Source organism: Petromyzon marinus, chromosome 49 (assembly GCF_048934315.1).
Source record: "Petromyzon marinus isolate PM22_M1 ecotype Great Lakes invasive population chromosome 49, UKy_Petmar_22M1.pri1.0, whole genome shotgun sequence".
NCBI lineage: Eukaryota > Metazoa > Chordata > Hyperoartia > Petromyzontiformes > Petromyzontidae > Petromyzon > Petromyzon marinus.
Window position 1 is genome coordinate 14,026,424 of NC_133715.1, and position 26,046 is coordinate 14,052,469.

General features: G+C 51.1%; 1 protein-coding gene across 1 annotated transcript; it reads right to left on the minus strand.

The window, feature by feature from the left end:
* Positions 1-4,548: 4,548 nt before the first annotated feature.
* LOC142931129 (mucin-2-like) lies at positions 4,549-25,377 on the minus strand. The gene is made up of 13 exons (XM_076074701.1): positions 24,828-25,377; positions 24,370-24,419; positions 24,215-24,244; positions 23,293-23,396; positions 22,190-22,334; positions 21,447-21,585; positions 18,887-18,988; positions 17,999-18,193; positions 14,928-15,953; positions 9,718-9,843; positions 7,855-7,981; positions 6,228-6,265; positions 4,549-5,762 (listed from the first exon to the last, which is right to left on the minus strand). Exons 5-9 carry the CDS (start codon positions 22,309-22,311, stop codon positions 15,645-15,647), a joined length of 867 nt encoding a protein of 288 aa, XP_075930816.1. The 5' UTR covers positions 22,312-22,334; positions 23,293-23,396; positions 24,215-24,244; positions 24,370-24,419; positions 24,828-25,377; the 3' UTR covers positions 4,549-5,762; positions 6,228-6,265; positions 7,855-7,981; positions 9,718-9,843; positions 14,928-15,644.
* Positions 25,378-26,046: the final 669 nt, after the last annotated feature.

A 26,046-nucleotide genomic window follows, 5' to 3' on the forward strand; every position in this document is an offset into this window, starting at 1 on the left:
CGGGCGGTTGAACGAAACTGGACTGAGCTGAAAGAAGCATTTGAGGCCAAGCTGTCGGCATGGACAAAGCTGGCCCCACTACTGTCCTTCAGGGGGCAGGTACTGGTGGGAAACAACCTGGTGGTGTCTGTTTTATGGCACCGGGCTAAAGTCCTTCAGCCCCCTGACTGGTTGCTCCGGGGGACGGGCCATTCGCTCGTCCACTTCGTCTGGTGCGGTAAGCACTGGATGAAGCCGGGCGTGCTCCACCTGCCGATGCGAGAGGGCGGTCAGGGCCTGGTGGATGTCACCGCCAAAGTTATGTTTTTCAGGCTGCAGGCCGTGCGGCGCCTGTTGTACCAACGAGAGGGACCCCAGTGGACAGCGCTGGCCCTCAGCCTGTTGAGGGGTGCGGGCGGGCGCCTGGGGTACGACAGGGAGCTGGTCCTATTGGACTTGGACCTTGTTGACTATACGGGGCTGCCCGAGTACCATCGGAGCTTACTGGACGCGTGCCGGAGTCTTGCGTGGGACAGGGCGAAGCCGCGGGATGGCCTCGCACAGTTCCTGCGGGAGCCTCTGTTCTTTAATCGACTTTTTGCAGGGATTAGGGAGGAGAGGACGCTCGCCCTCCGCTTCACCGGGGCGGGGGTGCGGAGGGTGGGCGACCTCGTGAAGTGCCGCGACTGCCGCCTGGCGTGGAAAACCGCGGCGGAGGTGAGCGGCACTGCGGGACTCCGCACCATGCTCGCGGGGGAGAAGTTGCTGCGGGAGGCGCTCAAAGTAATGCGGGGGCTGTGCTTAGTGGTGTATGTGCCGGAGGACCGTGGCACCGAGGGACCCCCCACCCCGACCCCCCCCACCCACCCCCCCCCACCCACCTCTACCCCCCCCACCACCCCCCCCCCACCCTTCCCGGGGCTCCTCCTCTCCTGCGCGCAGCCCCCCGGGCGCTACGATGCCGGAAAGCTGCTGCGGCTCGATCAATGCAAAGACGTGGCCCTCGAGGGCGCTCCGAAGAAGGCGCTCTACGAATGCTGCGTGAAAGCGCTCCACTGCACAGAGCTGGCGGACACGCCGGACATCAAATGGAGGGCTCATTTCCCCCCCATGACTGAGGCCCACCCCCAGTGGGAGTGTTTTTACAAGTCCCCCGTAACGAAGCGCTGCGGAGACCTCCAATGGAGGCTCGCGCACTGGACGCTGCCCTCTGCCGTGTGGCTCAGCAAGATCACCCCCGGGGCGTCGGACCTGTGCGAGTTCTGCGGCGCGGTCGAGGACCTGGCTCACCAATATCTGGAATGCCCACGGCTCGGCCCGCTGTTTCAGCTCCTGGGAACGTTTTTTGTGAAACTGGGGGTCCCCTTCTACAGGAGCCGTTTTGTCTGCGGGGTGCCTTACCTGACAAGCAGGTGGCACCACTTGGCGAACTTTGCCATCGCGCAGGCGAAAATGGCTATATACAAGACCCGCAAAAAGAAATTGCAGGGTGTCGCCGACAGCAGCTGCTCCGCGGTGGCGGTGCTGCGTGGACATCTTAAAGCGCGCATTCGGTTGGAATATGAATATCACGCCTCCGCCGAGGGCGCGCTGGCCGGCTTCCTTGAGCGGTGGGGGGCTGGCCAGGCCCTGTGTACCGTCACGGACGGCACGCTGACTTTTACTTTTTGAACGCTCCTGGTGCCCGCCCACACGTCATGCGAGCCGAGGCTCCTTCTGGCAGCGTGGGGCGAGCATGGACTTGTGTGGCGTTTTTTTTTTGAGGATTGTGTTTTTTCTATTGTCTGTGCGCACGCAGGGATGAGTGGAGGTTGCGGTGTAACTCTCACTTCATCCGCGCTATGAAGTCCGTGCTTGTATGCACCAGTTGTGCCGTCGGTCGTGCGGGCGTTGACGCGCTTTACCGGTGTCGTTGTCATTTTTTGCTGTTTTTAGCTGGGACTACCCCCCCCCCCCCCCCATAAGCCTGGCGCGGATGACGCCCGGTCGCGCGCGTCGTTTGAGAAGGGGTTTTTTTTTCCGTGTACGGGATGCTGTAGGTGACCGCGTGTGTGCAGCCGCCCAGTGTCGTTTTTTTTCCCCCCATCACCGTTGCTGCCTGGACTATGATCCTATGCACTGTGGCTCCACTGCAATAGCAGGTGGAAGCCTGAATAAAGGCAGTCAAAAGTCAAAGTCTCTCTCCCCGTGTCTCTCTCTCTCCCCGTGTCTCTCTCTCTCACCGTGTATCTCTCTCCCCGTGTCTCTCTCTCCCCGTGTCTGTCTCTCCGTGTCTCTCTCTCCCCGTGTCTCTCTCTCTCCCCGTGTCTCTCTCTCCCCGTGTCTCTCTCTCTCTCCCCGTGTCTCTCTCTCCCCGTGTCTCTCTCTCTCCCCGTGTCTCTCTCTCTCCCCGTGTCTCTCTCTCTCCCCGTGTCTCTCTCTCTCCCCGTGTCTCGCTCTCCCGTGTCTCTCTCTCCCCGTGTCTCTCTCTCCCCGTGTCTCTCTCCCCCCGTGTCTCTCTCTCCCCGTGTCTCTCTCTCCCCGTGTCTCTCCCCGTGTCTCTCTCTCCCCCCGTGTCTCTCTCTCTCCCCGTGTCTCTCTCTCCCCGTGTCTCTCTCTCCCCGTGTCTCTCTCTCCCCGTGTCTCTCTCTCCCCGTGTCTCTCTCTCCCCGTGTCTCTCTTTTTTTTACGATCAGAAGAAACAAGAAGATGCTCGGTGTAGTCGGCACTTTGCTCCGTTCATGATTTCGGGTTTTTTTTAATGCTTTGCTTTATGTAACACCCCCCCCCCCCCTTTTAAATGAAAGACCCAACATTTTTTTCTTTTTTCTTTCCCCTTTCCCTCTCACTCTACCCCCCTCTCTGCCCCCCTCTCTCTCTACCCCCCTCTCTGCCTCTCCTCTCTCTCTACCCCCTCTCCGCCCCCCCTCTCTCTCTGCCCCCTCTCTTCCTACTCCATTTGGCTCTCTCTCGCTCTCTTTTTTCTTTGTAACTACGACAAGTGCTGCATCTGCACGCAGCCCTTGCCACAGTCAAACGGCCTCCGACGGGTAGCTTAGATCTGCATGCAGAGCTCTCCGTCATCTGCCACCGAGCACACGGCCTCCTCCAGCGCCCACTGCTCCTTGAAGGCCGGCACGGCGTGGGTCAGCCGCGCGTGGCGGAACTCCAGCCACACCCTGTCTCCGACCAGAGCGCGGAAGATGCCCAGGCTGCTGGCTGGACGTTGCCCCTCCAGAGCCACCTTCCTCGCCCTGTATATGGCGAACTTGGCGTAGCCGAACAGCACGTTGACCAGCCCCTGAAGATGTTGGGGTCCGTCGCCCTTCGGGTATCCAAAGATGAGGACCGTCGGGGAGAAGTGGAGGCTGAACCTTAGGAGGATGTTTCTCAGGACCTTGAACAGCGAGTCCAGGCTCTTGCACTCCACGTATTGGTGCGCCACCGTCTCCGCTTTACCGCAGAACCGGCACTCCGGGGACGTGTCGGTGAAGCGCGCCAGGGAGAAGGTGGTGGTGACGGTGCCGTGGGCGATGCTCCAGCTGAGGTCGCCGATGCGGTTGTACGTCGGTCTGCAGTAGAGTTGCCTCCAGCGAGGCCTCTCCGGAGAGACGCAGGGCAGGGCTTTCCTCCAGGCATGGTCCTTGTGGCTCCTCAGGGTGTCGTGTTGGTGGAACCGGACCATGTAGGAGTAGAGCACCTTCCTCTCTCCCCGTGTCTCTCTCTCTCCCTGTGTCTCTCTCTCTCCCCGTGTCTCTCTCTCTCCCCGTGTCTCTCTCTCCCCGTGTCTATCTCTCCCCGTGTCTCTCTCTCCCCGTGTCTCTCCCCGTGTCTCTCTCTCTCCCCGTGTCTCTCTCTCTCCCCGTGTCTCTCTCTCCCCGTCTCTCTCTCTCCCCGTCTCTCTCTCTCTCTCCCCGTGTCTCTCTCTCCCCGTGTCTCTCTCTCCCCGTGTCTCTCTCTCCCCGTGTCTATCTCTCCCCGAGTCTCTCTCTCCCCGTGTCTCTCTCTCCCCGTGTCTCTCTCTCCCCGTGTCTCTCTCTCCCCGTGTCTCTCTATCCCCGTGTCTCTCTCTCCCCGTGTCTCTCTCTCCCCGTGTCTCTCTCTCCCCGTGTCTCTCTCTCCCCGTGTCTCTCTCTCCCCGTGTCTCTCCCCGTGTCTCTCTCTCCCCGTGTCTCTCCCCGTGTCTCTCTCCCCCCGTGTCTCTCTCTCCCCATGTCAATTACACACAGATACATACACAGATACATACAGATACAGATACACACAGACACACACACAGACACACACAGATACACAGACACACACATATACATACAGATACACACAGATACACACAGACACACACAGATACACACAGACACATATAGATACACATAGATACACACACAGCCACACACAGACACACACAGATACACACAGATACAGACAGATACACACAGATACAGACAGATACACACAGACACATACAGATAAACGTCTTCATTAACATAGTAGATTAAAACCAGCGTTCAGGGTTTGTGACTTGGTGCTCACATAATCGCAAACATTTAAGCAAGCAAACCAATTACTTTAAGAAACAAGAATAGACAATTTTGCATTCTCCATGTTTTTTCTTTATACGACTTAATCCCTCCGCCCCAGGAGTGATGGCACAGAGGTCACAGCGTTGAGTTGGTACCACTGTTCACCTGGGTTCGATTCCAGGCAGCTGCCTGTGGATATGTATATGGTCCTCAAGTGCAATTAATTTATTGACTGTCTGGTCACCAATGATTTATGCACTTGATTTAGCTCAATTCCAGCTGTGAGATAAAAAATGTCAGGTTGACTACCATGCAAATTACCTCACTCTCATTAGCAGAGCGAGTCGGAGGTTAAGGTGTGTAATATGTGTGTGGACATTAGAAATAGCTTCAAGGGATTTGTGAGGTCGCTTTATAATATCCGTTTTTGTGGGCTGTTTTCAAACACGAAGGACTGAACTTCTCTGGCAGAGTTCCATTCGTCTTCTGACGTGTCACCAATACTAAAATCAGGATAAACTGGGGGGGGGGGGGGGGGAATTACACCAATAAATTTCCATCCTGAAACCCACCATCAAAGCATAAGTTACCTTCATCTGGCACTGGGGATGTCGGTGCTGTTGACAGAGGAGCAGTGGTTGCTGGAGAAATCAGCGAGCAGCAAAACCTGACCTTGTAGTTGTAGCAGAATGGCATGGTCTGATCCGTGTGTGAGCATTTCAACCCCACGTCCTTGTTACAAGTGATTGCCTGGCCCAACTCCTCCCAATGGTGTGTTCGGGTATTTGTCCGCACGGCAGTCGATGTTTTCCACCAAGAATCCCGGTGCGCAGACAACTTTCCCTGAGGCTATGACCTTCTGGTACGACTCCTCGTCGCCATCGTTGTCGGCGTCCGGAGAATGTTCGCTGTACCACTCAGACCAGCTTCCTGAGCAGGGCACTTGACTCACGCTCGTCGTCGCTGTTGGCTGCTGCACGGTGGCACCTTCAACCGGAGCGCCCACCGTGGTCGAACGTCCCTTGGGCGGTTGCATTGGAGCCACGTCGGGCACAGCTGTGCTCGAGCCGACGATGGGTGGCTCGGTTGGGAGCGGCGGTACGGCGGTGGTGGTGGTGGTGGCGTTGTTCACGTCGATGGGAGTTATCCCGCACTCCACGGAGTCTTCCACCTCCCCGAGTTGCAAGCAAGTTTTGGTGGTCGCGCAGTACTGATCGGGGTCTAATTCTCTTGATATGAAGGCGCCCAGCTCGTACAGTTGTTCGTGGTAACAGCATCCATCTGGATATAAAATATTAGTGAGCGTTATGGGGTCGGGGGGGGGGGGTTGTAATAACTGGCTTTTGAGCAATTGATTGCTCATTCCACTGCTAACACACTGCTGGGTGGACAGAGGCGAGGGGGGGTTTGAGAAACCTTCACCATATTTTCAACTTCTGCGCTGGGAGATTGAATCAAACTGGCAGCCTCTGGATTGCAAGCCCAGTATGCCAAGCATTACGCCGCAGCAGTACACCAATGTTGGTTTAATCGCACTGGTTATGCAATTCATTCGAGGGTGGCTACGTATTATGAAAGAGATCGCAATAATATCAGCTAATGACACGTATGCAAAAAGGTGATTTTGAGACAACAAAAGGTGACCATAGCCTCGGTCTTCCCATCGTGCCTGGGCATGTCACAGGCCATCTTAAAGAAAAGGTTCCCCCCTGTCCCTGACATGAAGGAATGGCTGTCCTTGGGTACCTGGTATTTCGCAAAGCAGCTCAGCATTGTCGCATGTGCTGCAGTCACACAGAGAAGACACACAACAAGGGCAATTATACAGGCACATGCCGTTGTATTTATAAAATAATGTTCAAAGTGAATGTGATACTGGAGAGAACGAGCACTCAAGCAGAGCACATGGATGGCCGTCGGTGTCCAGTGGAAGAGGTTCAGTAATTCCGCACAAACCGATGGCTTTTCAATCACCAGTGCGCATACTCATGCCGTCTGCTGCTGCATGCAGCTTAAATTATCACGCAAGCAATGTTCCAACCGAATATTTCAGTTTATCTTTTGTGTTGCAATTGCCGCGATTGGGGATTTACCTTGTGACCTACGTTGTAACAGGACTGTAAATTATCATAATATAAACTATCTACATAAATAAAGATATTTAACCTGTATGTATCAAAAACCTCTAGTGTACTTTCCGACAAGGTAGGAAGCTGAAATGTGCTACCCAGTAAACTTTTATGACACAAATAGCAGGAGAAACAATCTGAATATTCGAGATTTTTTTTATTTTAAGGCCCCCAAATCTCTATTTTAAGCACTCAATAAACATGTTTGTTCGTGTCATTCAGCAGAAACCATTCAAAATATAACATTGCGGGTTTTTTTCTTTTGATAAAACGTTAAACAGCAATAAAATTCTATCTTTTATTGTTTTTGAGACATTTCGGATTCAAGTGGTTTTGAATGAAAAAATAACACATGTTATGATGTTCAAATCTGAATAATTCCAAAACGGTAAAAGATAGGAGCTTCCCCTCATAGAATATAAAGTTCATTTTTTTGTGTTCTTTCTAATAAAAAAAAAGAGCGTAATCTTTAAATTGAGCGATTTCTGATGGGTACGTCTTTAAATATAAGAAGTTGAATCAAATTTTGATTTAAAGCTTTCGTGACTGCAGTAATTCATATTCTTAGTTTTTTCGGTAAAGTCACGTTGTTGTTTCTCTTCAACGTGACTTTACCGAAAAAACTAAGAATAAGTTGAATCAAGTTGTCAACACATTTGTGTTTTTTTTGCGGAAAATACCTAATTTTTTTAGTAGGTGTTAGTGTCTGATCGTAGATAAAAATTGTAAAAAAAAACATCAGGTTCATTTTTATATTTATTGAAAACTTGTGTCTGGCGAAGACAGGCTTAATGAACTAATTCTAATATAAACAATGATAATTATTTTTTCTTATTTTACCAGGTAAGGCTCACTGTACCTATTCAGCTCTTTTTCTTAGAAGCCACCTTGCCCACAAGTGAGAGCCCAACAAAGTGGCTTATCACGTGTCAATATATATCAGCCAAATCCTCTAAATGCGTGTTCCTTAATGTGGAGGGAAAAACCGGAGGACCCCGGGGAAAAATCAACGTGACCACGAGGAGAGAGACACGCAAACTCCAAATATAAAAGCGTCAGGGTCGGGATCGAACCCACGACCTCCTGCATAACAGGCGAGGCAGTCAACATCTCCTAGCCACCGTGCTAACCCATCGCACCACGGCAGCATCCGTGCATTCGGGACAGACGAAACATGTCAAATGGACGCGATGTTGATCCTTGAGCACGCGGTGTCAATGTGGGTGAAAGCAGAGGGATCTCACCAGATTTGGCAAGTCTTGACGATGTGGATCTGCTGCCTGGCCAGGATGACGTCATCCTCAACAAAGCAGCTGCAGTTGGTTTTTGGCACGCAGTATTGCGCGTCTGGCGGGCAGTGCGGGTAGCAGCCTGCAGCAAGAATAGCGGTGAATCGTCATCCCTACGGCTCACACCAACACCAGGACTACCGTCACTACTAAGACCAAGGGGCCATCCATAAATGACGTCACGCGATTTTGGACGATTTTTGACCCCCCTACCCCCTTGTCACACGGCGTCACAAAAAGTCAGACCCCCCCCCCTCAAATATGACGTTACAAAGTTCTGCATTCTGATGTTGTAGGAGTGTTGTTATAACAATTCTATATTTATTTAAAGTTGCGCATTTTTATGTGACGTCACATTTCTCAAACCCCCCCCCCCGTCACACATCGTGACGTCATTTATGGACGGCCCCATAGCTCGCACCAACACCAGGACTACCGTCACTACTAAGACTAACACCAACCGCCATTCACCACTAGTGGCGGTTACATCACCACGGCACTTGTGCCATGCTAAGGGGCCATCCATAAATGACGTCACGCACCTGGGGGGGGGGGTCAGACATTTGTGACGATGTGTGACGGGGGGGGGTTAGAAATATGACGTCACGTCAAAATGCGCAACTTAATTAAATAGACTTTTTAAGCAATGTTTTCTCCTACAACATCAGAGTGCAGCATCACATTAAATACGCACTACAATGACAATAGTTTAAAGCGATTTGAAGCATGTTTTATTTTTGTGGGGGGTGGGGGGGCAGAGCTTTGTGACGTCATATTTGAGGGGGGGTCTGACTTTTTGTGACGCCGTGTGACTAAGGTGGGGGGGGGGGGGGGTGTTAAAAAAAATCGTCCAAAATCGCGCGACGTCATTTATGGATGGCCCCAAAGTGCACTTTGAGGTCACGTGAAGTGGCGAAGGCCCACTGGCAGGAGGTCACGGAACAGACCCAGGTGCCACGGGTTGAATGACTGGGATGAGTGGCAGATGCACCAACTGTGCTTCCCACTGCGCCACTGTTCTGCGTTTTAGCTGCTTGTTGTTGTGAGCGTCGCTCCTCTGCCCTCCTTTATTGCTGGAGGACGACTGCCGCCAACTCCCCAAGGAGCGTCCTTCTCGCGCCTCCCACAGGGGCCGATCTTGACACTGCTGCTGCTGTTGTTGTTTTCCTCGCACTTTCTGTTTATAGGTGGCGTCGTGTCGCCACTTTCGAAGGGTTTAGCCAGAGATCAATCTATTTAATTTTTGGTCCGTGTTTTAGGCAACTGAGAAAATGGGAGACGTCTTCTGGCGTTGCTTGGCACAAAGGGCAGCAGTTTGGGTCGTTTGGGTCGATTCGATTTTGGTAATCGGCGAGCATGGAGCAGTGACCTGCCGCTGCTCGTACCAGTTGTCGGTAAGTCCAATCAGCTCCACATCCTTCGGCTCCACATGAGTCCATCTTTTCTCTAGCCTGTGCCATGCCCGTTTAGTCCCATATATCTGGCCAAACAGATGCTCCTTGGGCATGTGGTGGCTTAGCATGCAGGCTACATAACCCAGCTAACGCAGCCAACCACTAACACCACCACTACCGCTATTAACATTGGCAACCAATGCCATCAGTACTGGCACCACCACTGCCACCACAACTATCACAATAATGGAGCGTTTTGTAAGGTTGCACTCAGGGTCAGCAGATCAGAGGAGGTGGACAAACGTATGCATTCAGAGGATGTTGATACTGACGATGACGATGATGACGACGATGACAATGATGACGACAAGAACGATTATTATGATGCTAATGAGTTGATAGTGATGATGCAGTCAAAACAAACCTTCGATGGGAGGCAGGGAACCTTGGTTCAGTTTCTGGAGGTGGCTGCAGGTGCTGGGAAGGGAACTGCATGGATTGCAGTGCCACGTGCATTCCGATTCCTCGTTGTAGAAGTCGCAGAAGACGGCTGAAGGTGGGGGGGGGGGGTGCGTCGCGCGGAGGGGAGAGGGATTAACAGAGGTAACATCATAAGAAACTCATCATTGGCATCGATCTCCGCGATGCCTGAAGGGTTGCACCACTAGCTCGGCACGACATCCAACGTTTCTCACCGCGCGCTAGGGGTTTCTTCAGGAATTTCATCTGCTAGAGAAGCTCGTAGCGCGCGAAGCAAAATGTCGGGAAAATCGTCCGGAGCAAAACGTGGAACGACCCGAAAAACACACCGTCAGGCTATGTGTGTGTGTGTGTGTTTATTGAACTTCTTTCCCACCGTACGTAGCCAATCGTGCTAATCGGTGGTGTGGACTATACGGTAGACACCCTCTTAACGACGGCATTTGGTTCAACAAAACCGGTCATTAAGTGATTTGGTCGTTAAGCGAGTATAGTAAATACAGGCAAGTCCCCGGGTTACGGAAGGGGTAGGTTCCTGAGCAATATCCACAATCCGAATTTTCCGTATGTCGGAAACTGAACCATTTTCCCCGAAAATCACGATGAAATCCCACATCCGGAAATAGTTGTGCCTCCCCTACGGTTTGCACTCAGTGCTGTATCGTGCTGTTGTCCGTTTTCTATCACTACCCATGTCGTATCGCAGTACATACGCTCTGCACTTCTTATGATTATTTCATTTGATCGAATATCTACCCTAACACTGCCCATAATTAAACTAATGGAACATAAACTGTATCCAATTGTTGATTTTAATATTCATTGTTAACAGAAAGCAGTCACTTCCGAATGTTTACCGTGCATTTGGCTAGACCTAGACTTCACATACAAAAAGACAAAGATCCCCCAGTATCGCCTTAACAGACTTCTAGGGCAAGTGCTGAGTCGCTGAGAGCAGAGTTGCTGTGTGCAGAGTGTCTGAGTGCGGAGTCTCTGTGTGCGAAGTCTCTGTGTGTGGAGTCGCTGTGTGCAGAGTCTCTGAGTGTGGAGTCGCTGTGTGCAGAGTCGCTGTGTGTGGAGTCGGTGAGTGCGGAGTCGCTGAATGTAGAGTCTCTGTGTGTGAAGTCGCTGAGTGCAGAGTCGCTGTGTGCAGAGTCGCTGAGTGTGAAGTCGCTGAGGGTGAAGTCGCTGAGTGCAGAGTCACTGTGTGCAGAGTCGCTGAGTGCGGAGTCGCTGTGTGTAGAGTCTGTGTGTGAAGTCGCTGAGTGTGGAGTCGCTGTGTGCAGAGTCGCTGAGTGTGAAGACGCTGTTTGCGGAGTCTCTGAGTGTGGAGTCGCTGTGTGCAGAGTCGCTGTGTGCAGAGTTTCTGAGTGCGGAGTCGCTGTGTGCAGAGTCGCTGAGTGTGAAGACACTGAGTGTGGAGTCGCTGTGTGCGGAGTCGCTGAGTGCGGAGTCGCTGAATGCGAAGTCTCTGAGTGCAGAGTCGCTGAGTGCGGAGTCGCTGAGTGCGGAGTCGCTGTGTGCGGAGTCGCTGTGTGTGGAGTCGCTGTGTGCAGAGTTGCTGTGTGTGGAGTCGCTGAGTGTGGAGTCGCTGTGTGCAGAGTCGCTGAGTGTGAAGACGCTGTTTGCGGAGTCTCTGAGTGTGGAGTCGCTGTGTGCAGAGTCGCTGTGTGCAGAGTCTCTGAGTGCGGAGTCGCTGTGTGCAGAGTCGCTGAGTGTGAAGACGCTGAGTGTGGAGTCGCTGTGTGCAGAGTCGCTGAGTGTGAAGACGCTGAGTGTGGAGTCGCTGTGTGCGGAGTCGCTGAGTGCGGAGTCTCTGAGTGTGGAGTCTCTGAGTGCAGAGTCTCTGAGTGTGGAGTCTCTGAGTGCGGAGTCTCTGAATGCGAAGTCTCTGAGTGCAGAGTCGCTGAGTGCGGAGTCGCTGAGTGTGGAGTCGCTGTGTGCAGAGTGTCTGAGTGCGGAGTCGCTGTGTGTGGAGTCTCTGAGTGCAGAGTCGCTGAGTGCGGAATCGCTGAGTGTGGAGTCGCTGTGTGCGGAGTCGCTGTGTGCAGAGTCTCTGAGTGTGGAGTCGCTGTGTGCAGAGACGCTGTGTGCAGAGTCTCTGAGTGCGGAGTCGCTGTGTGCAGAGTCGCTGAGTGTGAAGAAGCTGAGTGCAGAGTCTCTGAGTGCGGAGTCTCTGAGTACGGAGTCTCTGAATGCGAAGTCTCTGAGTGCAGAGTCGCTGAGTGCGGAGTCGCTGAGTGTGGAGTCGCTGTGTGCAGAGTCGCTGTGTGTGAAGACGCTGAGTGTGGAGTCGCTGTGTGCGGAGTCGCTGAGTGCGGAGTCTCTGAGTGCGGAGTCTCTGAATGCGAAGTCTCTGAGTGCAGAGTCGCTGAGTGCGGAGTCGCTGAGTGTGGAGTCGCTGTGTGCAGAGTCGCTGTGTGTGGAGTCGCTGAGTGTGGAGTCGCTGTGTGCAGAGTCGCTGAGTGTGAAGACGCTGTTTGCGGAGTCTCTGAGTGTGGAGTCGCTGTGTGCAGAGTCGCTGTGTGCAGAGTCGCTGAGTGTGAAGACGCTGAGTGTGGAGTCGCTGTGTGCGGAGTCGCTGAGTGCGGAGTCTCTGAGTGCGGAGTCGCTGAATGCGAAGTCTCTGAGTGCGGAGTCGCTGAGTGCGGAGTCGCTGAGTGCGGAGTCGCTGTGTGCGGAGTCGCTGTGTGCGGAGTCGCTGTGTGCAGAGTCGCTGTGTGTGGAGTCGCTGAGTGTGGAGTCGCTGTGTGCAGAGTCGCTGAGTGTGAAGACGCTGAGTGTGGAGTCGCTGTGTGCAGAGTCGCTGAGTGTGAAGACGCTGAGTGTGGAGTCGCTGTGTGCGGAGTCGCTGAGTGCGGAGTCGCTGAGTGCGGAGTCTCTGAGTGCGGAGTCTCTGAATGCGAAGTCTCTGAGTGCAGAGTCGCTGAGTGCGGAGTCGCTGAGTGTGGAGTCGCTGTGTGCAGAGTGTCTGAGTGCGGAGTCGCTGTGTGTGGAGTCTCTGAGTGCAGAGTCGCTGAGTGCGGAATCGCTGAGTGTGGAGTCGCTGTGTGCGGAATCGCTGTGTGCAGAGTCTCTGAGTGTGGAGTCGCTGTGTGCAGAGTCGCTGTGTGCAGAGTCTCTGAGTGCGGAGTCGCTGTGTGCAGAGTCGCTGAGTGTGAAGAAGCTGAGTGTGGAGTCTCTGAGTGTGGAGTCTTTGAGTGCAGAGTCTCTGAGTGCGGAGTCTCTGAGTGCGGAGTCTCTGAATGCGAAGTCTCTGAGTGCCGAGTCGCTGAGTGCGGAGTCGCTGAGTGTGGAGTCGCTGTGTGCAGAGTCGCTGTGTGTGAAGACGCTGAGTGTGGAGTCGCTGTGTGCGGAGTCGCTGAGTGCGGAGTCTCTGAGTGCGGAGTCTCTGAATGCGAAGTCTCTGAGTGCAGAGTCGCTGAGTGCGGAGTCGCTGAGTGTGGAGTCGCTGTGTGCTGAGTGTCTGAGTGTGGAGTCGCTGTGTGCAGAGTCGCTGTGTGCGGAGTCGCTGTGTGTGGAGTCGCTGTGTGCAGAGTCTCTGAGTGCGGAGTCTCTGAGTGCGGAGTCTCTGAGTGCGGAGTCTCTGAGTGCGGAGTCTCTGAATGCGAAGTCTCTGAGTGCAGAGTCGCTGAGTGCGGAGTCGCTGAGTGTGGAGTCGCTGTGTGCTGAGTGTCTGAGTGTGGAGTCGCTGTGTGCAGAGTCGCTGTGTGCGGAGTCGCTGTGTGTGGAGTCGCTGTGTGCAGAGTCTCTGAGTGCGGAGTCTCTGAGTGCGGAGTCTCTGAGTGCGGAGTCTCCGAATGCGAAGTCTCTGAGTGCAGAGTCGCTGAGTGCGGAGTCGCTGAGTGTGGAGTCGCTGTGTGCTGAGTGTCTGAGTGTGGAGTCGCTGTGTGCAGAGTCGCTGTGTGCGGAGTCGCTGTGTGTGGAGTCGCTGTGTGCAGAGTCTCTGAGTGCGGAGTCGCTGAATGCGAAGTCTCTGAGTGCAGAGTCGCTGAGTGCGGAGTCGCTGAGTGCGGAGTCGCTGTGTGCGGAGTCGCTGTGTGTGGAGTCGCTGTGTGCAGAGTCGCTGTGTGTGGAGTCGCTGTGTGCAGAGTCGCCGTGTGCGGAGTCTCTGAGTGCGGAGTCCCTGTGTGCAGAGTCGCTGTGTGTGGAGTCGCTGTGTGCAGAGTCGCTGTGTGTGGAGTCGCTGTGTGTGGAGTCGCTGTGTGCAGAGTCGTTGAGTGTGAAGACGCTGAGTGTGGAGTCGCTGTGTGCAGAGTCGCTGAGTGCAGAGTCTCTGTGTGTAGAGTCGCTGAGTGCAAAGTCGCTGAGTGCAGAGTTGCTGAGTGCGGAGACGCTGAGTGCGGAGTCGCTGTGTGCAGAGTCGCTGAGTGCGGAGACGCTGAGTGCGGAGACGCTGAGTGCAGAGTCGCTGAGTGTGGAACCGCTGATAGCAGAGCTGCTGAGTGCAAGATAGGTGGGGTGCAGAATAGACAAGAGCGGGGAGAAGTCAAGTGTATGTGACCGTAAAGAAAAGAGATATAGGAGTGCCTACAACTGGCGCGAGACAGCAGAAATAAAGTGTAAGCAGGTGACTTATTACTCCGTGTCGGTGTGAGGATTTTTTAAAGACACTAGACTATATAGCAGTGTACACTACACTACTATACACTACACTACTATATACTACACTGCTATCCACTAAACTACTATATACTACACTATACACAACACTACTATCTACTACACTATACACAACACTACTATATGCTACACATTTGGCTCTATGGAGGCCCGTGGTTAAGTGATTAGTCGTGAACAGGGGTGCTCGTTAAGAGGGGTTCTAATCTCCTGTGAAAACACATGCGGTGATTTTTTTAAATGGTCGCTGTCATCGTGGCCATCATCATCATTATCATCCTCGCTTCGGCAACCCAAAGCCCCCGGTCGGTCAGTCCGCATTTGCTGGGAAGTCGCTCCCTCTCACACGAACCGTCGTGTCGGGACAATGGCGCCGTGGGAGATGCGCTGAGCGGCTGAGCAAACCGTTCATTGCCCGAGGCCGAGCGGCCGGGTTTGAGGAGCAAAGAGGACAAACGAGCAGGCCGGTGAGTGGAGCGACCGTGACCACCTACCGCCCCCCCCCCCTCCCCCTGTCACATGCATTCCACTCACGGCAGCGGTCGGGAGTCCTCCACTTGATGCACACGCCGGCCTCATTGCAGACCTGGGCGTACGCAGCCACCGCAGTGCAGAAGCACTCGCAGTCGCTGCCATCGCATGCGCACGAGTCGTAAATGCACGCCTCCAGGAACGGCGCATGGTCCACCTGGGTCAGGACAAGGGGAGCGAGGTGATATTGGAAATCCGCGATCAGTCGCCGACAGAAAGACAAGGGAGAGGCGCAGCCACGTCGGGTGTCGAGGACGTCCACAAAACAACAACAACCGCCGTTCACCACTAAGTGGCGGTGACGTCACCACGTCAGGTGAAGAAACGGGACTCTCCGGAAGACAGCGCTGTCTTCCGGACAGTCCTGTTTCTTCACCTGAGGAAGGCTACTTGTGTTGTGGCCAAAACGTCGTGAGAATTTATTCTGTTATTATTTTTTAATTATTATTTTATCTCCATTCTACGTGACTTTACCGAAAGAACCCAGAAGATGAATCCCTGCAGTCACGAAAGCTTTAAATCGAAATATAATTGTGGCTGTGTCGGGTGGTGGCGGATTTAACGACACATTTATATTCACACGATCTAGCCCAAAAAAAACCATATAGTTGTATGGTGCACACTACCATGGCCACGGGGAAACCACAGACAAGCAGGAAGGCAGCCAGAACCAGTGTCAACAATTGCCTAAGCTCTGTGGTCATATATTTGGGTGTCTATTTATATCATTGACCCCTCCACTTGCTCCTCATGCCTTCTCATCGTGGACCATCGACGACCCACGGGTAGTGGGTCGTGGCATGAGCTGAAGACGTCACTGGCGAGGACGTAACACTGGCGCAGCGCCCACGCTTGGCGGTGCGGATTCTGCTGGCAAGGCTCCGCCGCCTCTGTCATGGCGGCGCAGCTCTCCTTTATCCTCCAACTGTTGCCGAACGCCAGCACGGACGCGGCCGTGGAGCCGTCGGCCGCTGTCAAGTCGTCGCTGTCGCGCCCATTGTAGTTGCCGCAGAGGCCGCACAGGGTGCTCTGGGGTGGGGTGTGGGGGGGGTCGGGAGCGGGGTGGCACCGAGCCGTGAGCGAAACGAAGCCGAGAGTTTACGACTCCCGGGCAGCCCAAAGGGGGTGACCCCCTCGGATTCGCGAGAGAAACTGTATCAACTTGAACTCGTTTGATCCTAATCTAATGATTATAATTATCCGGTGGCTTCCGGTGGGGAGGGAGGGTGCAGATTTTCATAAATGTCGGAAAATCACCAAACATCATAATTTAAAATAACCTCATTTTGGGCATTCTTGTATGACATAACTTTTTTTAGGTGTTGCCGTATGTTTTCAGCGTTTACTATCGTAGTGTAGTAGTATAGTAGTTTAGCATAATAGTGTAGTAGTAGTATAGCAGCATACTAAAGTAGTATAGTAGTGTAGTAGTAATGTAGTAGTATAATAGTGTAGCAGTATACTATAGTAGTGTGATGGGACTTTGTAGGATGAACGTTGAGAGATTTATAAGGGGCACGGGATGACCAATAAGGTCTGAATTGGTCTGTAATAAGGTAGGGCACTAATAAGGTGTTGACAGGTATGAATCTAAGATCGGCAGTTCATGCGCATGTGGAGGAGTAAAGTACGCAGCTCCGATCTCTTCCGGGACATCTCGCCGGTGTAGGACTTTCTAGAACTCCCCTCTAAGAGGCCGTTCCGTCGGCATGGTTATAAGCAACCATTTGCAGTGCTCCACAATTCTCTTTGTCCCTAACACCTCTCTTTGTCCGGGCAGTTGGCTCGGCAGTTGAGCGAGTGGCTCGCAATCGAAAGATTGCAAATCTCTGGTTGGGAGGTGACAACTCGGCCTCCATAATCCGTCTGGGATCTATATGCTGATTAAGACTCTTTGGGGAAGTCTGAATAATCATTTGAGTAGGATAAAAGTGTGGGTTTTTTTATTTAAAAAATACAGTGAGGGAAAATAGTATATGATCCCCTGCTGATGTTGTACGTTTGCCCACTGACAAAGAAATGATCAGTCTATAATTTAAAAGTTAGGTTTATTTGAACAGTGAGAGACAGAATAACAACACCAAAATCCAGAAAAACGCATGTCAAAAATGTTATAAATTGATTTGCATTTTAATGAGGGAAATAAGTATTTGACCCCTCTGCAAAACATGACTTAGTACTTGGTGGCAAAACCCTTGTTGGCAATCACAGAGGTCAGACGTTTCTTGTAGTTGGCCACCAGGTTTGCACACATCTCCGGAGGGATTATGTCCCACTCCTCCTTGCAGATCTTCTCCAAGTCATTAAGGTTTCGAGGCTGACGTTTGGCAACTCGAACCTTCAGCTCCCTCCACAGATTTTCTATGGGATTAAGGTCTGGAGACTGGCTTATAATCTCTCGCTCACCTCCATCTAACAATAATAAGCGGAATAATTAGTATTATTCTACACGCACAGGTTTCGCTCTCCCCGTTGAAAAGACAGAACAACTCGGACACGCGATTAATAGTAGACGAGTGGGAAAGGAAGTAGGAAAATGATCCCGGTGCCAACAGCTGCCCAAGCCCTACGGACCTCGATGTGTTAATGTTTTTCAGCTAATTATTAAGTGCTTATACACATATACACAAAGACAACCCATGTGCCCGAGAGGGCAACAACAACAACACCACTACCCCATGCAGATCGAAACAGATGGCTATTAATCCACGTGCTCCACTGCCAACTCTTGGCGAGCCAGGGTGTGGATCCTCCTCAACGCCGCATCCTAGGGGAAGGGATATTCGCAACATCTGTGTGGTGATCCGCCAAACCCTCGCTGCTGCCTCCACGGAGCTTGATCACACCGCGGGGGAGGCAGCCACGTCCAGCAGCAGCATAGCAACCACCGTCCATTTCTATCTCCTGTACATTGCACCACCTTGGCTTTGGCCCTGACCGTGTACTTGGAGTCGACCTGTGACGAAGATGCTTGTGCGCTGGTCCCACGTGACCATGACGCCACCACCACCTCCAGCACCATCACCACCAACCACCACCAAAATCACCACCAACACCACCACCGCGACGCTGACCTTGTACTTGGAGTCGACCTTGACGAAGATGCTCGTGCGCCGGTCCCACATGACCATGATGCCGATGCCGGTCTGCACGATGCGGTAGAGCCCCACCGAGTGGATGGTCAGGTCATCCACCATCGCCGGGATCTCTCCGGCCACGGGCACCACCATCACCTCCCCGGCCACCATGTGAACCTCCACGTTGTAATCCTGTAGTGGACGAGGAAGGGAGAGAGGGAGGGAGAAGACGGAGGGAGGTGAGGGGGGGGGGGTTACAGAGGGAGGTGAGGGGAGGGAAAGTTTGAAGAGGGAGGGAGACGACAGAAAGAGCCCAGTGGCCAAGCACATTCGGCATGGACCCTGATGCCAGGGAATAAACTAAACTGGCGATGGGGGTGAGGGAACCTGTCGTCTAAACTTCCTGGACCTCCCCTGGCCCGTGGATACCGCGAACTTTTGCACTCCCTCGTTTGCACACTCAATTGCTATGCTAAGAACAAAGAGCCAGCGAAGACTTACTCTTTGGTTCTATTCGGTAAAGTCACGTAGGTAAAAAATAAAACAACAAAAATCACGACGTTTCGCCACAACACAAGCGGCCTTCATCACAAGCGGCCTTCATCAGGTGATGAAGGCCGCTTGTTTTGTGGCCGAAACGTCGTGATTTTTGTTGTTTTGTTTTTTACCTACGTGACTTTACCGAATAGAACCAAAGAGTATGGATCCTTGCAGTCACGAAAGCTTCAAATCTAGAACAGCATAGACTTATCGAAGAAACCAATCGACTCGCGCGTACACCGAGACGCGCAAGCTCATCAACTCGCAGCGCTTGGAAAGCTCGCGCTTAACCCAGCCCGCGTCGCAGCGCGGTCAGCCAGCCATTGGAGTGGCTCTTGACTTCACCTTGATGTAGAAGCGGATCGCCTTGGAGCAGCTCGAGTCCACAGCGCTGCAGCCCTTGCCGGTGATGATCTGAAAGTTGCCCTCGGCTGTGGAGCAGTAGTCCTGGTCGGCACAAAGCGAGCGCAATTAGGTGATCCATCCATCCAATCGTCGTGCATCCCTCCGTTCGTCCATAGGTAAATCCGTCCATTATGTGCGATCATTCTCCCCCACCCAGTTGTGGCGCTGCCTGCTGTAAAGTGTATAGTGTACTATACACTATACAGTAAACATTACTATACACTACTATACGCTACACTACACACTATACTATACACTACACTATACACCACTATACACTACACTACACACTATACTAGACACTACACTATACACTACACTATACACTACACTATACACTACACTATACACTACACTATACATTACTATACACCACTATACACTACACTATACACTACATACTACACTATACAGTAAACATTACTCTACACTACTATACACTACACTACACACTACACTATACACTACTATACACTACTATACACTACACTACTATACACTACTATACACCACTACACTATACACTACCTTATACTACCACTACACACTGCCTTATACTATTATACACTACACAAGTATACTACACTACATACTACACTATATACTACACTATACACTACTGTACTACACTGCTATACACTACACTACTATACTACACTTTACACTATACACTACACTACATACTACACTTTACACTATGTACTACACTACACTATATACTATACTACATACTACACTTTACACTATGTACTACACTACACTATATACTACACTACATACTACACTTTACACTACATACTACACTACACTATATACTACACTACACTATATACTACACTACTATACACTACACTATACACTCCACTACTAAACACTACACTACTATACACTACACTTAACACTGCTATACACTGCACCACTGTACTACATATTCTTGGTTCTTTCGGTAAAGTCACGTAGAAGGGAAATAATAAAATAATAAAAGTATAAAATAATAAAATTCTCACGACGTTTCGACTGCAACACAAGCAATCATCATCAGGTGTCAAAACCACAGCAAGAAAATTTGAAAGAAAAAACGCCACTTTTTTCAAATTTTCTTGCTGTGGGTTTCACACCTGTTGATTATTGCTTGTGTTGCAGTCGAAACGTCGTGAGAATTGTACTATTTTATAGTTTTATTGTTGTATTGTTTCCCTTCTATGTGACTTTACCGAAAGAACCAAGAATATGAATCCCTGCAGTCACGAAAGCTTTAAATAATTTTTTTACTATACTACACTTTAGACTATGTACTACACTACACTATATACTACACTACATACTACACTTTGGACTGTGTACTACACTACACTATATACTACACTACATACTACACTTTACACTGTGTACTACACTACACTATATACTACACTACTATACACTACACTATATACTACACTTTACACTATGTACTACACTACACTATATACTACACTAAATACTACACTACACTATATACTACACTACTATACACTACACTACTATACACTACACTACTAAACACTACACTATACACTCACTACTATACACTACTAAACACTAGACTACTATTCACTACACTTAACACTGCTATACAATACACTACTATACTACACTTTACACTATGTACTACACTATATACTACACTACTATAGACTACACGATACACTACACTACTATACACTACACTACTAAACACTACATTACTATACACTACACTAAACACTACTATACACTACACCACCATACTACACTTTACGCTATGTACTACACTACACTATATACTACACTGCTATACACTACACTATATACTACACTACTATACACTACACTACTATACACTACACCACTATACACGACACTACTATACACTACACTATACACTACTAAACACTACACTACTATACACTACACTACAATACACTACACTAAACACTACTATACACTACACTATACACTACTATACACTACACCACTATACTACACTTTACACTATGTAATACACTACACTATACACTACACTACTATACACTACACTACTAAACACTACTATACACTACACCACTATACGCTACACTATACACTACTATACGCTACACCACTATACTACATTTCTTTTGAACTGCTTGTTGTGTTTAGTTTGTTGTCCTTACCCCGCACCTCCGATTAGCACGGTTGGCTAAGTACGGTGCGAAAGAAGTTCAACACACATGTAGAAATGTCGATGTTTGTAAGTCCCGACCAAAAACCAGTTTCCTCTCATGCACTTTGATCCTCTGGCTCTTCTTCTGCCCTTCACACCCCCCCCCCCCCCGGTTCATGCTTATTCTTCTTTGTGCGTGGCACCTCGAGATTTTATCGTGAAAGGCGCCTGATAGTCACAAATTATTGTTACGGATTCATTATGAATTAATGAATTCACTCGCCCGACGTCAGTCCGTGGCGTGCGTGAGCAAGGCGCGTCCGTTCTGGTGCCCACCTGCACGATGCTGGAGTCGCAGTTTCCGTCGAAGACGAACCTCTTGCCGTCGAAGGTGATGTAGTGGCCGTCCCCGTACATGCGGCACGTGCCAGGGCGCTCGGCCGAGTTGCAGCTCCACGCGCCGCTGCCGCTCGTGCTGCACCCGCGCACGCGCGCGACGTCTCAAAGGGAGGGGGCGGCGAGCCCTTCAAACCCCTTAGCCCAATATTTTCTCTCGGAATAACAACATTTTTTATATCCCAACGGGTATTTGGTCAAGTCTAAGGAGACTCAAAAGTAGGTGGCTTCCGCGCCACCCGGATATGACGTCACAGGCCGGTCCCGGCTGCTTTCACAATGTCACGGATGCGCTCCTGGAAAACCCCGTCCTCGCAAATCGGATACCTTTAATTCTCCCATAAATGGCAGAAACAGTAGACGCGTCGCTTGCCCGTGTGTATTTTTCCTCCTTATCAGCCACATTCAACGGGGTTTAAACGGTACAAAATTCACCAACGCACTTAATAATTATACAAAAGCTCGCTGCGCCAAAATGACACTGGAAACTGGACCATGTCCAAACGTGCTCGGAGTCTTGTCGGAAGACGCGCCGTAATTCAAGTTTCTGCGTCCTAAACCTATGCAGGTGAAGAAATGCTGTTGTCTTTCCCCCCCCCTCCCCCACACAAAGCGGTAGCCATCTTAACGCGCAGCCACCAGGCTCGGGACAGCCGCGCCGCGCTAAGCCCCCACTTGCTCACCACACGTTGCAGTCCACCTTGATTGTATCCCCCTTGCTATAGACAATGCCGTGGTGCCGGCACGGGCAATCCTCCGCGGGATACAGTTGCCGTTGTCGTCTGGGATGAATCCATCCCCGCATGGGCAGTCCGATTCGCACGGCGGCTAAGACGGAGGCCGAGAAGTGGGGCAAACAACAGAGGAAGAGTAAGAAGGCGGGGATTCGCCTTTCGCTCCGAGCCATCCATCGCGCAATGCCTGTGCTACTAGTCTGGCCAAGAGGGCATCGAAGAAGGTCGCTTTTTCCTCTCCATGTCAAAGTCCGTCTTTAACGCCGAGCAATTATCACTGTCGCACGAAGGACACTTTTCGGCTAAGGTTTTCCCCTGCTGATGTCGTGGCTGTAGTGGAGTGCCCAGTGACTGCCTCACTGCTGCAGCAGAGAGAATTCGGAGTGAATCAAGTTGTCACGGGGGGCGATCGATGCTCCAGCACTCACCGATTCACTCCAGTCAGCTCCTGATTGCTCACCGGCAGTCAGTCGCCTGCTGGTCGCTCTTCTATCGCTACTACTACCGTGGTTACTCGTTCCCGTGAGCTTCACTCGCCCGTGTTGAGGACTCTATCTCTACTGGACACTAACCGTTTCGTCCCGTCCATACTGTGTTCAACCACCACCATCACACAGGTCAAAAAGCTTGTGCCCTGAAGCATACGATTATCACTGTTGCTAAGCACAGACCAAATAGCTTAAAAGCCAGTAAAGGACATTTGCTAAAGTCTGAATTCATATCCCACGGTTTAATACTTTATGTCCCCATGCTCAATGCATGACATGGGCAAAAGACAAAGCTACCCGAGTGGCATGGAACAGGTAGTAAGCCACTTTGGTCTGCGCTATTTCTAAAGAAGAGTAGCAAAGCGACGCTAACTTTATCCTCTTAAGCCCTCTTGTCGTGGCCAGCAGCCCTCAGACATTGGCTATTTAACTGCTGAATCATATTGCTGATGCTGCTACTGCTGCTGCTGCGATCATACAAGAGAGCATAGAACAGAACCCTCTGAGTGGTGGGTGAAAGCCAACCCCGTGGGCTGTGTCTAAGGGGGGGTCGAGTGTACTCACGCAGGGCAAGTTGATGGTCTGGCAGGTCCTCTCGCAGGCCTTCGTGTGGCTCCTGCCTCTCAGGGCGCTGCCATCGACCAGGAGTTGGAGGGCATTTTCGACCTCTGCCCAATGACATTTCACCATGGAGGACGTCAAATACAAAATATCCCGTGCCGCCATTCGCGAAAAGAGTAGCAGGCCAATGCGCACGCTGGGCACGTCAAAAACACAAATTTGCCAATTTCGAACACAAAAAAATTGACCGCAAATTACTCGATTAGCATCACAACGACAACAGCCGCTATTTGCCACTAAGTGGCGGTGACATCACCATGGCGCTTGTGCCAGGCTATGTGCACGTTAAGGCCATCATGTGAGGTGTGTTGAACGCTACCCGCCGGCAGGAGGCCATGGGACAGACCCTCCTGGCACCATGAGAAACGGTGCGATTGCCAAAGGTGTTCGTGATTTAATTCTGTTCGTTGAGATGGGCCGAGGTTGCCCGGGAGGGAGGTAATTCTACTGTTGAGCGGTGCGAGGGAAGAAGCGGACAGAGAAGTGGACGTGACCTGCAGTGTGGTGAGTGGGTGGGTGGCTGAGTTGGGTGGTGAGTGTGGGGAGAGCGGCAGTGTGGCGGTTAGCGTGCTGCGCTATGGACCCGGCGACCCGAGTTTGATTCCCGCTCACGACCAATAACGCTGGTGAATATCTGAATCGGTCCTGGGCCTCTCCTAGGTCGACTCAGCTGTGCTGGCCTTGCTGACAGTACTTACCCAACAACAGCACATTAAGGCTATGTGGGGGGATTTTTTGTCTTTGAATTAGTAAGCGAGCGAACGAGTTGGTTGAGTGAGTGAGTGAGAAAGTTAACAAGTGAGCGAGTGAGTTGTGAGCCGTGGTGGTGGTGGTTGATGCGGTCTTTGAGGGCAGGCAAACTTACGGAGGGGGCTTTCACGTCGCATTCTTCCGCCTGCGGTCACGCGGGGATACAGGGAGCGCCAGACATCGGTGAGAACCTCGCGTGGTGGCAGTGTGGTCAATGGTATCGTTTGTGGTGTTGGTGGTGGGGGGGGGGATTGGCGCTGCAGGACTCACCGAGCATGGTGATGGGGTTTTCGCACCTGAGAACTCCGTACTCGCAAGCACTGCCAAGGAGACACATCAACATGGCGTGGTTAAAGCTCTCATGTGTACTAATTCACCCCCCCCCCTCCCCTCCCTGGGAAAGTGACATGACCCGGCTAGAAAAAAAAGCCAGAAATCGATTATTTCAATTGTTGGTAAGGACAATCCTTAGAGCAAGCCAAGGCACGTGCAAATGGCGCGGCGATGTCGCGTCATTTGCACGTGTTATTTATTGAATGTCACGCCGCCACAAAGGCATCATTTGCCCAGGCCCCTGGCCCTGCTTGGCAGATGTTTCAGCTATAGCTCGGCACTTGCTAACGGCCAGTGGGGGGAAAAAAATCCCACCTATACCGCGAAGGGTCACTCTGCTCTGGCTCGGCTCAGATGCGGCAGTGGAAAAGGCCCATGAAGGCGACCATTCATACCAGGCTAGATCGCCGACCCAGTAGAATTTCCCAGGCGGGACAATGTCGTGACCTGTGTAGCATGGGCACTCGATGCCCGGAACACACTCTCCCTCGTGGTCCATGAAAGTCCCCTCTGCACACACGCAGCCTGTGGGTTACAGAGAGAGGGAGAAGGTCAGAGGAGGAGGGCCAGAGAGCGGTGCCAATGTAGAGGCTCAGTTTCAGTTTCTTTATTTTGGTATAGCCCTGTGAGCCATTCGGCTCTTGAATCGGGTGCAACCACAACAAACAAAAAAACAAAAACACGAACAAGAAAAACATCTTAAAGTGACTATGTGTGACTGTGCAAACAGAAAATCCATGAAAAAAACAGCAAAAATATTCCTGAGAAAAGCACCGTACACCAACGCTGTGTGCAAAAAATCCCAGTGGGATGCAAGTCAAACAACAACAACAACCACAAGACAACTTAGATTAAGGCCATCAGTCTAACTCCGTACTACAACAAAAACAAACATGTCCAAACCCAAAAACTTTTCGAAATCACGAAAAATAAAGCCATAATTGCAACGTAGCAGTGATCATAGGGACTATGACCGGATTTTTACAATAAACTACATAAATAACATGTAACACCAAATCCTAGAGCCATAGCTGGCTGCATGAGTTACTCCACAACAACAGAAGCATCAGTCGGAGTATCAAATTTTTCAATGCACCTTTAAGATCAGCACGCTAAATCAAAATACAGAAAATACTTTGCTGCGTCATTGGGAGCGAAAACATTTTATTTCATTTTACGCCAATGAATAGCAGTGGCAGCTAGGGGTGTACAACTCCTCTAGAGCAGTTTTGAGAGAAGATCTCATTGGTAGCGATTCAAGTTGCAGTTTATTGGCAATAGCATTCCAGACCCTGGGGGCATCAATAGCAAAGGCCCTTCCTCCAGTTTTTGTACGGCAATAGGGAATTTGAAGCTGGTATATGAGCGAAGACCTGAGGCCAAATTTGTTCTTTGAAACAGAGAGGAGATCCAGAAGCTAGTCTGCGGATTTTTTTGTAAGTACATCGTGAATAATTAAGATCTGGTGCACAAGCCGTCGAACATTAAGAGATGTTACGTTTGACCCAATGTAGATATCACAGTGGTGAGACCTATATGAGCAGTTCAATGTAAATCTTAAGGCCGAGTGACAAATTGAGTCAAGCGTCTTCAGTACAGTACTTGGGGCTGATT

Bases quoted from the DNA above. Each gene is read 5' to 3' on its own strand.
- LOC142931129 (XM_076074701.1), bottom strand. From the start codon at position 22,311: ATGCGGGGATGGATTCATCCCAGACGACAACGGCAACTGTATCCCGCG. The intron at 18,194-18,886 runs GTGAAGTCAAGA...CGTCCACTACAG, and splicing joins CGATCCGCTTCTACATCAAG to GATTACAACGTGGAGGTTCA. The intron at 15,954-17,998 runs GTCAGCGTCGCG...ACCCCACCCCAG, and splicing joins AGGTCGACTCCAAGTACAAG to AGCACCCTGTGCGGCCTCTG.